The sequence below is a fragment of the Protopterus annectens genome, chromosome 9.part0 (assembly GCF_019279795.1).
Source record: "Protopterus annectens isolate FY-2018-M chromosome 9.part0, PAN1.0, whole genome shotgun sequence".
NCBI classification, from domain to species: Eukaryota; Metazoa; Chordata; order Ceratodontiformes; family Protopteridae; genus Protopterus; species Protopterus annectens.
Window position 1 is genome coordinate 781,851,283 of NC_056743.1, and position 14,860 is coordinate 781,866,142.

General features: G+C 38.8%; 1 protein-coding gene across 3 annotated transcripts in view; it reads left to right on the forward strand.

The window, feature by feature from the left end:
* LOC122811523 (transient receptor potential cation channel subfamily M member 4-like) overlaps positions 1-14,860 on the forward strand; it is a 1,266,622-nt gene that overhangs the window by 679,534 nt on the left and 572,228 nt on the right. For all 3 annotated transcript variants that reach the window (XM_044083407.1, XM_044083409.1, XM_044083408.1), the window contains 2 exons: positions 7,830-8,007; positions 9,603-9,667. In XM_044083407.1, coding sequence (XP_043939342.1) covers positions 7,830-8,007; positions 9,603-9,667 — 243 coding nt within the window. The remainder of the gene's footprint in view (positions 1-7,829; positions 8,008-9,602; positions 9,668-14,860) is intronic.

Sequence of the window (14,860 nt, forward strand, 5' to 3'; positions counted from 1 at the left end):
GTTAGTTAACTGAGGTAGCTGAAGGTAACTCGGTGCTTTCAGCTAGGTACTATGGTTGAGGATAAGTGTGTGAGCACAGTCAAGAGAAATAATGGAAAACTGTTTAGGATTATTATAGTAGGGAAGAAGGAGGTACCAGGTTAGGTTAAGAAATAATGCTTATTGCTGGATGAATAGTGTGTTCAAAGAGGGGAGGTGCTAGTTTGGAAGTGAATGCTTTTGGTGTAAAATTCTATAATTTTAATGGGTGCATGTGGATGGTAAGTGCGGATAGGAGAGTATAACAGTAGAGATGGGCAGGATGTGTGGGATTAGGGGCAAGGTAGGGATATATAGACAAATTTGAACTAAAAAAAGTATGTTATATTTAGTAATGGGTCTGGTGAGAGAGGAGTAAATAGGGATTAAAGATTTTTTGGGGGGGATCTAGTATAGATGCCTTTGGAAATTAGATGAGCTAGATAGAAGGCTTTCTGAATTACTATGAAGATGTGATGGACAAAGCAATAAGGAATTCACAACAGGAGTGCCTAGATCCCTCACAATGGAATCTGATAAGAGAGGTGTGTCACTTATATGTCATGTGAAAATGTTTTGTTTACCAAACTAAACTATGCTACATTTTTTCACATTTAATTTGAGGCCACTGCCCTTGAGCAGATTCTTAACATGATGTAATGTGTGTTGGAGCAGTTGTGAATCAGCAGAGGATCGAATAACACCACCCAGTTTGCAGTCACCTGCAAACATAGATAACCATAGGCCAGGACTGTTGGCCTGAAGGTCTGAAAAACAGGTACCAAATAGGAGTGGACCCAGCACCCAGCACTCAGCTCTGTGGTACACCACTGGTAACTTTTTTGCTTTCAGAAGAGTACCTGCAACTCTGACCCATGAGTTCTGTCACACAATTAGCTAGCTATCCACCACACAACATAAGGATTTATATTCAGACTTACAATCTTGTCAATAATACCTACATTGGGAATAGTGCCAAAAGCCTTGGCCAGGTCCAGATATGCCATATGTATTGTATAACCACTTTCCACTGCTTTGATTACTATTTCAAAGAAATGATGCAGGACCTTCATTTGACAAAGCCAAATTTGTTAAGAGTCCAGGGTTAATAGATTTTCAATGTCCAGATTACTGATGTCTGAGATGATATGCTACATAGCTTTACATACTTGACTAGTGAGAATAATGGGTCTAAACGGTACCCAGGATCCATGGTTGAGCCACTCTTGTATAATGGCATTACAATGGCTATTTTATAGGCTTCGGGAATAAAACCAGTGGAGAGGTTTAAATTAAACAGGTTAAGTAGGGACTCAGATTGGCCATATTTGGCACTGATAATTAGCCAGTGGATCCATGGATGAGGTGCTGTTGGCTTTTGAGATGGATAATAAAACTTGTTCCACAGTAATTAAAAGGGGTGGCTGGGATGGGTTGAACCTGTGGAATAGCTATCACTGTAGGTGGAATAAAATGTGCACTTCATTTATGTGTGTATGTAATGTAGCATGTTGATATGTATCATGCCTAACTGCAAGGTAAGGTAACGTGTTGGAACATTTTCACAAAAAAATCATAAACTGATTTGCATTAGCTAGCTAATTGCTCAGTTCTGCTGTATTAAAACAGTACATAATCTGTTGAACTTAGAAACAGATGATCAGCCAACAGATAAGCCAGAGCTTGCCTGAAGATCCAGGAGGAATGAATTTGATAGCCCAATCAGGGACAGATGTTTACCTGATAGATTCCAGCTCTGAATTATATACATCTCTGATGATGTGAGGTATTGCCAGCTATGCCAGGAGAAGTAGGGCAGTGGATGTGTAACATATGCCAGTATAGCCAGCTGGAATTTTGTAAAGAATTATGCCATTTGTATATCCAATTGATTTGTACAGATGCTTGTGTTGAAAAGTGTATTTGTAAAGCTGCTTGTTTTAAAAAAAAATGTACCAGCAATGGGTCCTGATTGTATTGTAACTGATTAAATGTATATGTTTTAATAGAAGATACTGGAAGAAAATGATATGAGCTCAGCCCCAGCTGTGTGTGTATGTATGTATGTATGTATGTATGTGTGTGTATATATATATATATATATATATATATATATATATATATATATATATATATATATATGTGTATATATATATATATATATATATATATATATATATATATATACACACACATAGATATATACATATATACATAGATATTTTAAACTGCATGCCCTAGTTTCATGTTCAGCTCCTAGTGCCCCTTGGTGTAGTGTGCTCGTCACTAACCCATTCTGCAATATAATTTCAAGTGCTTCGTCCTCATTAATCGGGTCCTGAAGCTTGCTATGCTTTAAATCCTCTGCCTGCAAGGGACACTAAAGATAATCTAACAAACTGAAAAAGGACAGTGAGTTTTACCCTGAAAGTAGGTTTATTAATCTCAGGACTTGCAGATTCTAAATGTCTTTGTAACTCAGTCTACATACTGTATAATCATTTAATATTGAAGTGCACACTAACTGGGGTGGTATAGACAGGTTTTGCCCCTCACCTACCGCTCATTACATCTCTTCTTTTATTTACTTTCTTCTCTACTGTATATATCTGTATGCTGTCACTTCCTATAAGCTCTCCCTAATGCCAGAACTGTTATCTATACTTACCTCTCTTATTTGGGCTGCCTCATGTAATTAAATTAGCCTAGATTAAAGCAATTATTTTAAGTTGCAGATTCTTGTACTTTTTTTACTACCTTCCAGTCTTCTGATTGTTGTGCTCAAGTCCAGCTCATCCCATACTGTTCGCTTTCTCTATGCTTGGGCTCACTCTGCTCCCCTACCCTACCCCCATTTCCACCCACCCCACCTTTTCTGTAATTTATATCTATCCAAACCACTCCCTCTCAACCATTAGCTGATTACAGACTTCCCAATCTGACACAACCACCACCAATCCTCTTGCTTTTACTTTCTATCTAATTTAATACAGCTTTATTCACTACCCCCCAATACAATCCACTCCCAAGCAATTCAAACATCTCTTGTCATAGACACAGTTCCACCCTTATCTCTCCCACACAACTTCTCGTCACACTCCCATATACACTTAGGTTCACCTAGCTCACCTTTGTTATGACCTTTTTAACCTCTGTTGTTACTACATTACCCTTACTCTCTCTCCCCTCTTACTAACTTATCATTCTACATCCTACCACACATACCACATCACTAATTATCACCCCCACACTTCCTACACATCTTATCCACCATCACTCCTACACACACTTTCCCATCTCAGCACACCTCCTCTACAGCTGTAACTCCCAAGTATATGCTTATAAATACATCCACACACACACACACACACACACCCTGCACTCTACTTACAAATATCACAGGCTTTTAACTAAAATCAAGTGCATCCTGCTCAACTCTCTCGCTCGCATCAAATTCCAGGCAGACATTCATCCTAATCCAGGCCCCACACAAATTGAGCCTCCTTGCCCCCCCCCACTACCAATTCTCCAAATCAAAACCTCATCAGCTCTCAAAAAAACCCACTTCCCAAATGCAGAAACTCTGAGCTTCTAATAACCAACTTCAATCTCAGAAGCACAACTAACAAAATAACTGACTTCCATGCTGCCCTAGCCCTTTACTCTCCAGACATAGCTCTTATAACTGAAACTTGGTTAAAGCCCCATATCAAGGACTAACAGACTCTAACCAAAGGATATAGCATTATTAGACAAGACAGACTGAACAAAAGTGGTGGAGGAATTGCTATCATGTTTAAAAACTCCCTCTAACTTGTCCAATTGACCAGCCCTCCCCTGGACATGCACAACTGCGAAATAATAACCACTCACCTGGTAATCAAAGACTACAAATCTTTAACCATCGTCACTACCTATATACCACCTGGATACAATCTCCCCATTATTGAACACCTACTGTCCTAGGCTTCCTCTTATTTTAGTCAAGAAACAATAATACTAGGAGATTTTAACATAGACTGGCTTTCTTATGCCTCCAAAAACCCATCCAGCTTTATTAACCTTTACAGTTTCTCTCAAACCATTAACTCTCCCACACTTATTTGGTAAACGCACTAAAATAGAATCAATTTTAGATTGGATACTTACAAACAGACCTATCAAGCTGGCTGCCTTCCAGACACGCTTAGTGACCCCACTCCCCCACATTTCTACTTGGGAAACAACTTCATACAGCTAATAACATTGTATTTAAGAGCATCCACGGTAAAAAGAGCAACTTCCCCATCATATTCAAAACACTGCTACAGCAATGTGATTGGTCACCATTAAAAACACTCCAATTAGACCTTGTTGTTCAATACTTTAATACAACATTCCTCCAAATACTTGACAAACTTAATCCCACCAGAAAAATCCATGTCAGGATCAAACAACTCCCTTGGCTATCTAATGACACTAAACTAACACTTAGACAGATAGGGCTTGGTCACAATACCAAAGATCCAAAAACAAAGATAACCTAATCTCATACCAACAGCTGAGAAACCTAGCCAAGACAAAAAACTACTTTCAAACATGCCAACAAAAGCATTCAAATAACCCTCAAAAATGTTGGCAAAGTAGCAACTATCTCTTCAACCCTGGCAAACCCTCTACCCTCTCTCCATCTACCAAAACACCTCCGGCTGCATAACGTCTCAATTTAATACTCACTTTATCAACTCTATAACTTCCCTCACAAACCCCAACACCCAACACCAATCTACCCCTTTCAGTCCCCATGTCTACAGAACCAAAACCATACTCCTTTCTCTTCCAAACTCATTCAAACCAACTACATAAAAAAGCTCATAAATAAACTAAAGCCCAGTGACTTTGCTTCACATTAGCTCCCCAGTGAATTTCTAAAATTAGCCTTGCCCTCCATCTCTTATGTGTTGGCTGCTTGGGCAGGGACACACAGCACTGGTTGGACAGAGAGGGTGGTGAGAAGTCTTGGTTTGATCACTCAGCTGAGATCTCAACTCTATAGCTGTGCCAGTGGAGAGTCTTACTGGGGATCTGGAGAAAGAGGGAGAAACCAGCCCCAGACTGACTGCGTTCTCTTTGTACCCTTATGGGAAATTGCACTTGATGTAGAGAGCTGCATCTGGAAATACTGTTTACTTGTCATTCTCTCAGTGTACGTTCCCCACTGTTGCCATTGGTGAGGATTGAGGTTCCTTGATTACTGGTCCAGTGGTGGGTCATCACACCCCCCTTTCCAAAATCTTAGAAAAATGTATTCATCATCAATTACTTGACCATCTTCTTAGCAACAAACTCTTATCAAAGTCGCAGCATGGTTTCAGACCAAAACATTGTACTACTACTGCACGCATTAGCTTCACTAACAGAGTAAATCACCTCAAAAATGACAGTCAACTTGTCACATCTGTCTTCCAAAGCTTTCGATACTGTATCCCACCAAATAGTGCTCAACAAAACTAGCAACTTACAACCTCAGTGTAACATTCCTTATCTAGTTTCACAGCTATCTTTCCAACAGACAACAGTCTACTAGATGGGAAAACAAATTGCCCCCCCTACCCATCACTGTGGAAGTCCCCCAAGGCTCTATCCTCAGACATCTGCTATTTATTATATTTACTAATGAACTTAGTTCCTCCACCCAACTAGCCACTATCATTCAATTAAGCCAATGCTGCCTTTCTTATCTGCCCTGCCCCCTCACTCTAAGAACTACAAGTAAAAACACAAGAATCTCTCCAAGACCTAGAAAAATACCTAACCAACCATCAACTCATTTTCAACCCCCAAAAAACTAAGCTTATGGTCTTCTGCAATAATAGAACTAAAAATAACCAAACCTTTCTCTCTATCTACTCCTCCAATGGTACAAGAATTGAATCAATCAAACTAAACTTCTTGGTGTAACAATAAGACAAATGCCTAAAATTCAACAAACATATATAGCAATCCCAATTAAAAACGTTCACATTAAACTTGGCTCACTCTGTAGAGGCAAACCTTTCTCAACTAGCTATGCCAGACTTTCTACAGTCAGATCCCACCAGCTTTCCACCCTCCTTTCTTGCTCACAAATCTTCACCAACCTGCATAAGACTGACTTAAAGAACCTTGGGAGCTGCTATAACAAATAGACAAATTTTCCATTAACCATTCCACAAATCCCACCACTGTACTGCACTCCGTCAACTCAACTGGTTGAACTTCTCAACCAACTCACCATTGTACATAATATCTTCCATAAACCTTTCCACTCCCCTGCTCTGTCCAACTTAGTTGAACCTGTTACCAATCGTACTTCCCTACTTCACTGATGCAACTAAAGCTACACTTGCTACAGCCTATCTTTATCTCCTCCCCACACATCTTTATGGTGCTCCCATCCTTACTACCCTTCAGGCATCACAAAAATCAAAACTTGAACAATGCTATAACGAAGTTGCTAAATTTGTAGCAAATATCCCTTTCAGAACTCACCACTGTATAGCACTAAAAAGCCTACCCCATCAACTACCCACCTATAAAATTATCCAGAATCCATCTGCTTGTCCAGCACTAAAAAACATTCTACACAGCTATGTTCCTAGTCAGTCATGATGACCCAATGACACAAAAATCCTGTCTGTCCACAAATCTATCAAATATGCTGGGCATTGTCTGTACCTGTACCATGTTGGTAAGGCCTTGAACTCCTTATCTCTAGCCCTCAGGTCAATACCTTCCCTGCCATCCTTCATTCAAAAAGACTTCCTAGCCAAAAGCTGGCTCTGTTCTTGCTCAGCACCAGGATAAATTATATCCCTAAATGTGAACCAATAACTTTTTACATCTCCTTACTCTCCCTTCTTCTCTCACTTCCTTACTTCTATCAATTTCTGCCCCCGCCTTTCATTCTAAATATACCACAAGTCTGCTTTTCTCTCACTTCACATTATAATTCCTGTTTGTTAAACTAACTTACCTTTAATTTCTCTATAAACTGACTAAAATTTCTCTAACTATTAAATCACTACCATATAACTTGTCTATTCTTAACCAATTTTTTCGTATTATGTCTAATTTAGTATAATTAAACTGTACTTGTTTTTTGTATTATTTTTTAAAGGCTATGAAATTATTGTTCTTAAAATGTTTTGTAATACTTAGAATGTTTCACCCAGGGCCCCTGCTGAAAATGGACTCCTACCCAGTCTGACTTTCCCAGTAATCAAATGTCAATAAATAAGTAAATATATGATCAAAAAAGGTTGTGTGGAACTCAGGGTACATGAAACAATTATGAAGTTAGAAATATACAAGTCCGTCACTACATGCACTCACACATACATATACACTGTGGAGGGAGAGAGAGAGCAGAACTGTTTTGTGCTACCTAAAGATCTCTGTGATCTCAGTGTTTTTGTCATTAGCCTCTCACAGTAATTTTATATGTTAAGTGTTCATTTTTTAAAATGGTAAAGTTCTCTGAGCTTTGTATGTCAGCCACAGAGTCCAAACTGAATGTGTAACCTTCATACTGGAAACTGTTGAATATAAATATTTTCTCAAAATTCAGATTTTTTGCAGTCCTTTCTTTGTAGAAATCTGTGGTGTACTAGCAGGACTGTTTGGAATTTTTCATCTAGCTGAATAGCATTACTGTACCCAACTTCTGTATATATGCAAAGGTGCACACATGAACATGCATACAGTGGTGTGGTTAATGAATGAAATGGCATAATAGTTACCTGCTCTGTGCTTTCCTAAAGAAATTCATATACTGCTTTATATGTTCACAGGGATCATCCCCGGCCAAGTATAGTTTAACAGATGTCGATGGTCCTACGTACTCATTAGACAGTAATTACTCAGCCTTCATGCTTGTGGATGATGGAACTAATCAAAAAGTTGGAGGAGAAAAATATTTCCGAGCCCGGTTAGAAGATTTTATCTCTCAGCAGAAGACAAAAGGAGGAGGTACTGTTTAAAAGTAGTACAGGCACACAAATTAAATGTTGTCTTTTACATTGCTTACTTCATACATTTCTGCAGATCTGTGCTACCAGTTGTTATCCACATTAATTGGGTACTATGCTTGTGGAATTATTCGACTTTTTAGTCATCTTACATTAGGTAAGCTGATTTTTCATTTTACTTGTTGATCTAGGCAGGCAACACCTTGGATTGCTTGAGGGATCTTGTACAAGTATCCATTGTGGTCATCATTAAACCTGCATTTTATTTGCAGATTCATTTCAGGCATCAATTTCTGCGATGGATATGTAGCACATCCAGCTTGCACCACTGAGTTATAATTCCTTGATTAGAAACAGGGTGTGTGTTAGGGTGAACCAAAATGTGACTTTTTTGAATTCTAAAATGTAATGCATTTCTTTTTATATGTATCCTACTGCAAATGTTGAATTAGTCATCAAATGAAGGCTTCTGTCTCTGCAACTCATGCCCCATTTCTATTAAGCCATATTTACTCATCTGCCATCTATAACAGTGGAATATCCCAGATATATTGTGCTCAGTCCCTTTCCGAAAACGAAAATTACTCTTTAAATGAACACATTCCATTTGGATCAGTGTTCTACCCCAGTCAACAAATTTGTGAATTGATAAATGTATCAATACATAAGGGTAGCTTAACGTAATATTAATATTGTCTTCACTTCATCTGTATTTAACTCCAGGAAACACACATACAAGCACACTTTGAAGTGATAACTGCTACTAAGTTATGAGCCTGCATTTAATATGTAGAATGTTGGGTCATATTATTGCACATTTTAATTTCCTGCGGACAGATTTTAAGCATGCCATCTAGAAGATGTCATGCCATTGACCACAGCACTACTGTTGGGCAGTTTTCTCCTCAAGGATGATTTTGCACAGTGACACAAAAATGATTTTTGACCTGGAATTACAAAATAACTGCCAGTGTAGAATTGGTGAGACATAGAGAAGTACTGTAAAAGGCTGGTCCAAAACTGGTCACATTTCAGAAGTTTGCAATCTGTGCCTTATTTAGTGAATGCTTGTGCATGAGTTTAAGCAGGTTTAGTTTAACCCAAAATTTCAGCTTGCCATCTGTGATGCCCTGTTGCAAATATCACTATGGTATTGCTGCTCAGTTTAGTCCTGGATTGTAAATCTGCAGTCTGCATGTAAAATCACATTCATGCAGAAATTCTACATATTTAGTACCCCAGTTTATGAAACAGTCATAATATCATTATGTCAAAAAACAGAGAAATAAAGCCAACAAAGTTATGGATCTTCCTTCCATTTGGTGAATGAAGCCATATCACTCTAGTAATTTTTAAGGTACCAGGGTAATTAGATCCAATTTTTTTCTTTTGATCATGTCATTCAAAAAGTACACAGACAATCAGAAATGTTTGCTAAAGTTGGGTTTCTTACACACCATATTACCATACCGAGCTACAGTGAATGCTCTGATTTATGTTATTTGACTTGATATGTGCAGTATCGACATATGTTATGCATTTTTGTGTATGTGTGTATTTATACTGGTCCAGATAATTTTTTTCATTTTTTCCCAGCTGTAGGAAGCATTGAGATTCCTGTACTCTGCATGCTAATAGAGGGAGAACCAAGTATATTGGAGGTAAATGTGCAATTGATCTTCACTTTCTGGGCAGTGGTTTCAGCTAAAACTGACAGACGTTCTTACTTTTTTCATAGTATAAACAGGTGATCATTTTATTTTATTTTAGTCCCTGAGGATATAGGGAGCTCAGATCTGCATGGTTTTGCGACATTCACTTGTATGTGTTATTTTCTGTTAAATTTATAAAAGAGCTTCTGTGTTATGAGCAGTATTCGAACCAGTGCAACTTTGTCTGGGCTTTTGTAAAATGTTAGGCTGTAATGTCAAAGCTCACTAACCATGCATAAGATTTCTCTGAACTTATTAATTCAAAAGTGCATTAAGTGTAGCCTTTTAAGTACTGCAGGTTGTCCACTACCATCAGTGACCAGGTCTGAATTGTCTGAATTCTTGATTTCCAGATGACAGCAGAACATCCATCTCTAGGCACTGATCCACACGTTATTGAATTTTAGCACTGACTGAATGATCATTTGACATTTCACTGCAGATAAACACAACTAATGGAACCACTGTAAAAAATTATATTCATTTCAACATCATCCCATTGCATAAATTACCTAATTGTAGTAAAGATCTAATCCAGTCACCATACTTTATAAAGCAGGAACAAATTAGTAGCTATCAAATCATTCACTTTTTCATAATGGGTAATATATTCTTGCTTTGCAGGGGTACAAGTCACTCTGCACGCCAAATGTGGGAGGTACACAACCCTTCTTAATTCTCACTCGTATGTCACTGTTCCTTAGAGGATGGGGCAATAAATGATTAATCACATAACAGGCTCCCCATCCATGTGAAGCAGAGTTCCTCCCTAATCCAATTCAAGTGCAACTTGGACAATTGGATGGGAAACCGGAAATTCATCCCTAGTTTGGCACCTATGTCTCTGATGCAAACAGGTAACCTGTAGATGGTTCATCTCCCAGGCACATGCTTACACCTGTCAAGGTTAACAGAACTCGTAAGAGATTTGGGATTCATGGCTAGGCTTAAAAAGGCCCTTGTGGTCATTAGCCTAGTAAACACCTATGTACCTATGAATCTTGCCTTTACATTTTGTCTGCATGACCTTGGATTGAAAACAGTTAACAGCAGTGGGTGTGGAGGGTGCAAACTTCCCACTGGAGAGTGCCTTGGGGGTTACAATTACCATACATAGGAATCTTTTATTTAATCCACAGCACTGGTCAGTAGACCTATGACCACAATCGCACCAACATGTATACTTTCTCTTGCATCAGTGTTCACCTCATCATACAATTGTTTAACTTCCTCCTTTCATACTTGTATCCTATACTTCCTCCATTATGAGCCTGCTTTGTCAGGTTATTATAAATATCCATTTTTCCTTGATTATTTCCAGCTGTATAAACATATATCCAGCCTTTGTTTTAACTCTAATATTCCTCCCTTAGCAAAGACAACCTTTACCTTATTGTCTAAAGTAGACAGATTTACACACAGGGAATTTGGCAGTACATGTAACACTAAAATAAATATTTGAAAAATATTAACCTGAAATAATACATTCTAAACTGAAAGCAATACATGGCACATTTCAATGATCATTCACTATTATAACAGCAGCTCTTTGAAAAGCACTATTGTTGTCTGTCATATTTAAATTGCTCAGTTTAAGTTGTCAACTTTGATTCTTAATGTTGAAAAAGAACCTAAAAGCAAACTTCCTTGTAAGTTTTACATGTTTATGCTCAGATGCTATGATCCCAAATCATAATACCATCTTTCACATACTTGATTAAACTTTGTCCAAATACTACTACATTAAATTTTATGGAACTATTCATTTATAGCTGTACTCTGCTGCTTAAGATGTCTCACCTTATTTATATTACTATAATAATTTTGAAATTTTGAAAAGTAACCCATGAATACAGTAAGAGAATAAGAAAAAAAATCACCTTTATGATATATTCAACAGATAATACAATCTGATAATCCTTTTAGCTCCTAACTTGCCAATCCATTCATTGTTCAGTTCTGAACAACATAGCACAGCTCATAAATTTCCATCTTTCTCAATCTACCAGGGAAAACAAAGCTCATTTTGTAGTACATTTAGTGAAGAATGCAGCTGAAATAATCCCCATCTTTATAAGATACGATCAACGTCTTTCCTTATGTTTTCTATTACTATAATCATGGTGCCAAGTCATGTTGCAAATCTCTAAGGATTTGTAGGAGATTCAAGGCAGTCTGGTTTCACAGTCATCAACCCCTTGCCAATACCCACCCTTAGACTGTAACCTCTTTATCACAGAGAACTAGGCCAGTTAGTACTGAGTAAATCTGAGGGTGCTCATGCATTTATTCAGGTTCTTTTTATAGGATGATGATGAATTACACTGCTTAAGAGACAGGGCCAGCCTATTTCAGTGAGGGGGGAGACTCATAACACACCACTTAACAAGCAGAGGGTGATCCTATTCCAATGATGGGAGAGGTACTGCATAACACACTGCTTAACAGGCAGGGCCATCCTATTCCAGCAATAGGGGAGATACTGCATAATATACTGCTTAACATGCAGGGCCAGGTTATTCAAGTGAAGGGGAGACCATGCATAATGAATCTTTCTCCATCACATTCTTATTATCTGCTGATGAAGATTTAGGTACCTGGTTCTGGTATTTGCCAAGATATTAGACTTGTATAGGTATGGGAGATCAAGGGTAACTGGGTTTCTAATGAGACAAATCACCTGTAAAGAGCCTATATGATATTGAGTAGAATGATGGAGTTTCTAGCCTCCCTTGGTAGCTCAGGGTCTTTCAGCCTGAAATCTTGTTAATTAGTTGCCTGATTTGTTGAGTAAGGTACATCCAGAAGTTGGTATTGCACTCTGTAATTGGTCTAATCAGTGCTGATTGTAAGAGAACAGTGACATCTTTAAGTATGGATGACATACCCTTGCCTCCTAATAGTTATGCTAAGTAGGATTTTCTAATTGTAGTTGGTCACATAATCACCAAAGGAATGGGAACTGTCAACCCACATCCCCAGGTCCATGACTACATTTTCATTTACTACTGGACTGTCATTTGTACTATATGTTTAGGATAAGGGTCATTTACCATTTTTTTTATTTAAGTTGTGACCATTATCACTACGCTATTTCTGAAGGGAGGAAGTGTCAGTGTGAGCCTTGTCAGAAATAACCACTTTGTACTCATCTGCAAACTTAATGAATCAGAGGTCTCTGTTCTCAGTTTGGAGATCACAGGATCACAAAACAATAGGGGAATCTGCTGTCTTCATACTTTCAAATAAGACTGCTGCCACACAAATTGTGTAGGTTCTGTATTTTAGACAGTTTGTTATCCATCTTATCATGTAAGGATCTACATTTAAACCATTTAGCTTACGTACAATGCCTGCATAAGGTATTATGTAAGATGTTTTGTCTAGATCAAGATACTTTCTATGAAAAGTCAGTGCTGCGGCATAGAGGGATAAAGATCTGACTACATCACAGAGGTGATCCAGGCTTAAGTAGTAGCTTGGGAGTCTGAGACACTAGCGAGAAAGATAGGCATACCTATCCTGGCAGAAGGTGTCCAGCTAGGCACTCCATGTAGGAAGGAATGGTCCAGAGAAGGGAGTAGCCTCAGATGGGATAGACAAATACATGAACGGGATGAAGGTAGGTTATTAAATAAAACAATTCCCCAGCAGAAGCAGTCATCAGCATAACCTGCCCCCACACACATTTGGATGCACACATTTGGATGCCCTGGGAAGGATGGGAGCACTAGGATGGATGGAAAGTATGAAGCAAAAAAGGTATGGAGGGGGGGTCTTTTCCATGGAGTATGACCACTGTCAGCAGCCTATGTGACAATCTCAAAGAAGTTAACTAGATTTAATAGGCAGTGTCTCTCCCTTTGACAAAGCCAAACTTTTCAGGGTCTACCTTAATGAGATATTTGCTGTGGTAATTAATGAGCTCATTTGTGATACATTCCAAAGCTTTACAGATAAGGCTTGTAAGACTGATAGGTCTGTAATTACTGGGGTCTGTGGTGACTTTCCTTATGGAAGGGCATCACCCCTGCAATATGCTGCAACCTTAAATAATTTAAAGGGAGGTTTGGCAAGCGCATGTTTTGTGCTGTTTATTGAACATCCAGATATGTTGTCAGGTCCTTTGGAGTAAGTATTTTTAGTCATTGATTGCACTGTCATAACGTGTTCTATGGTGTGATGATAGGAGGGTTCATAGGTGTGTACTAGGCTAATGACCCTGAAGCCTTTACAAGCCTAGCCCATAGAAGTGCCCTGGCATCATGCTGCCCGACATTAGTTCCCAGTGCCTCTATCAAGTAGAGCCACTGGAGTGATCCCAGGGTGAACTTTCTATTACCCATCCACTCATCAAGATTTCTCTTGAAGAGGGACAGCACTTGACATGTATGAGAAGTCTATTCCAGAGTATGGGTAGTCTCTGGGTGAGGAACCTGTCCCTCCAGCATGTTCTGTTGATTGTGGTAATGAGGTTGAGGTCTCTGGAGCATGTGGTGTGGAGGGGTTGGGCTTTCTTTAGATGTAGCATTTTTAAAAGAGCTGGGTCAGACCTGGCTTTGTAAGTCGAGCAGAGATTGCCTCTAAGTAGGCGATATGAGACAAAGAATAGCTGGAGCCTTTTGAGTCTGTCCGTGTAGGATACGTGTTTTTTGCCTAGGATCCTCCTCATGAGATATTTCTGTGGCCTCTCCAGCTGTTGCAGGTGTTTAGTGAGGTATGTGTCTAGTGAGTTATATGCCAAATGGGGCATTATACTCGACTGGTCTAATGAGGAAAGATTATAGATTGAGATGATTACCTCTTTCTTCCTGGATGTAAAGCCCTTGGTAGTGAGATGTGCCACATAGAAGGACTTTGACCACAGTGGCAATGTGGTGGTCAAAAGAGAAGTTGTTGTCAACCTGCATCTTCAGATCTCTTTTATAATGCCTTCAGTGTTCGGTGGTAATTAGTGGGAACTGAGTTTTTACCAAAGGGGAAGGCAATGCATTTTTTGGCATTAAGCTTAAGGCCATTGTTTTGACACCAGTCATCGGTCTTAGTGAGGCCTTTCTGTAGGATGTCTGCATCACTTGGGGAGTTAATAATGGCTCCCAGCTTGCAGTCATCTGTGAACTTGGTCAGCCGGAGTCTCTTTAT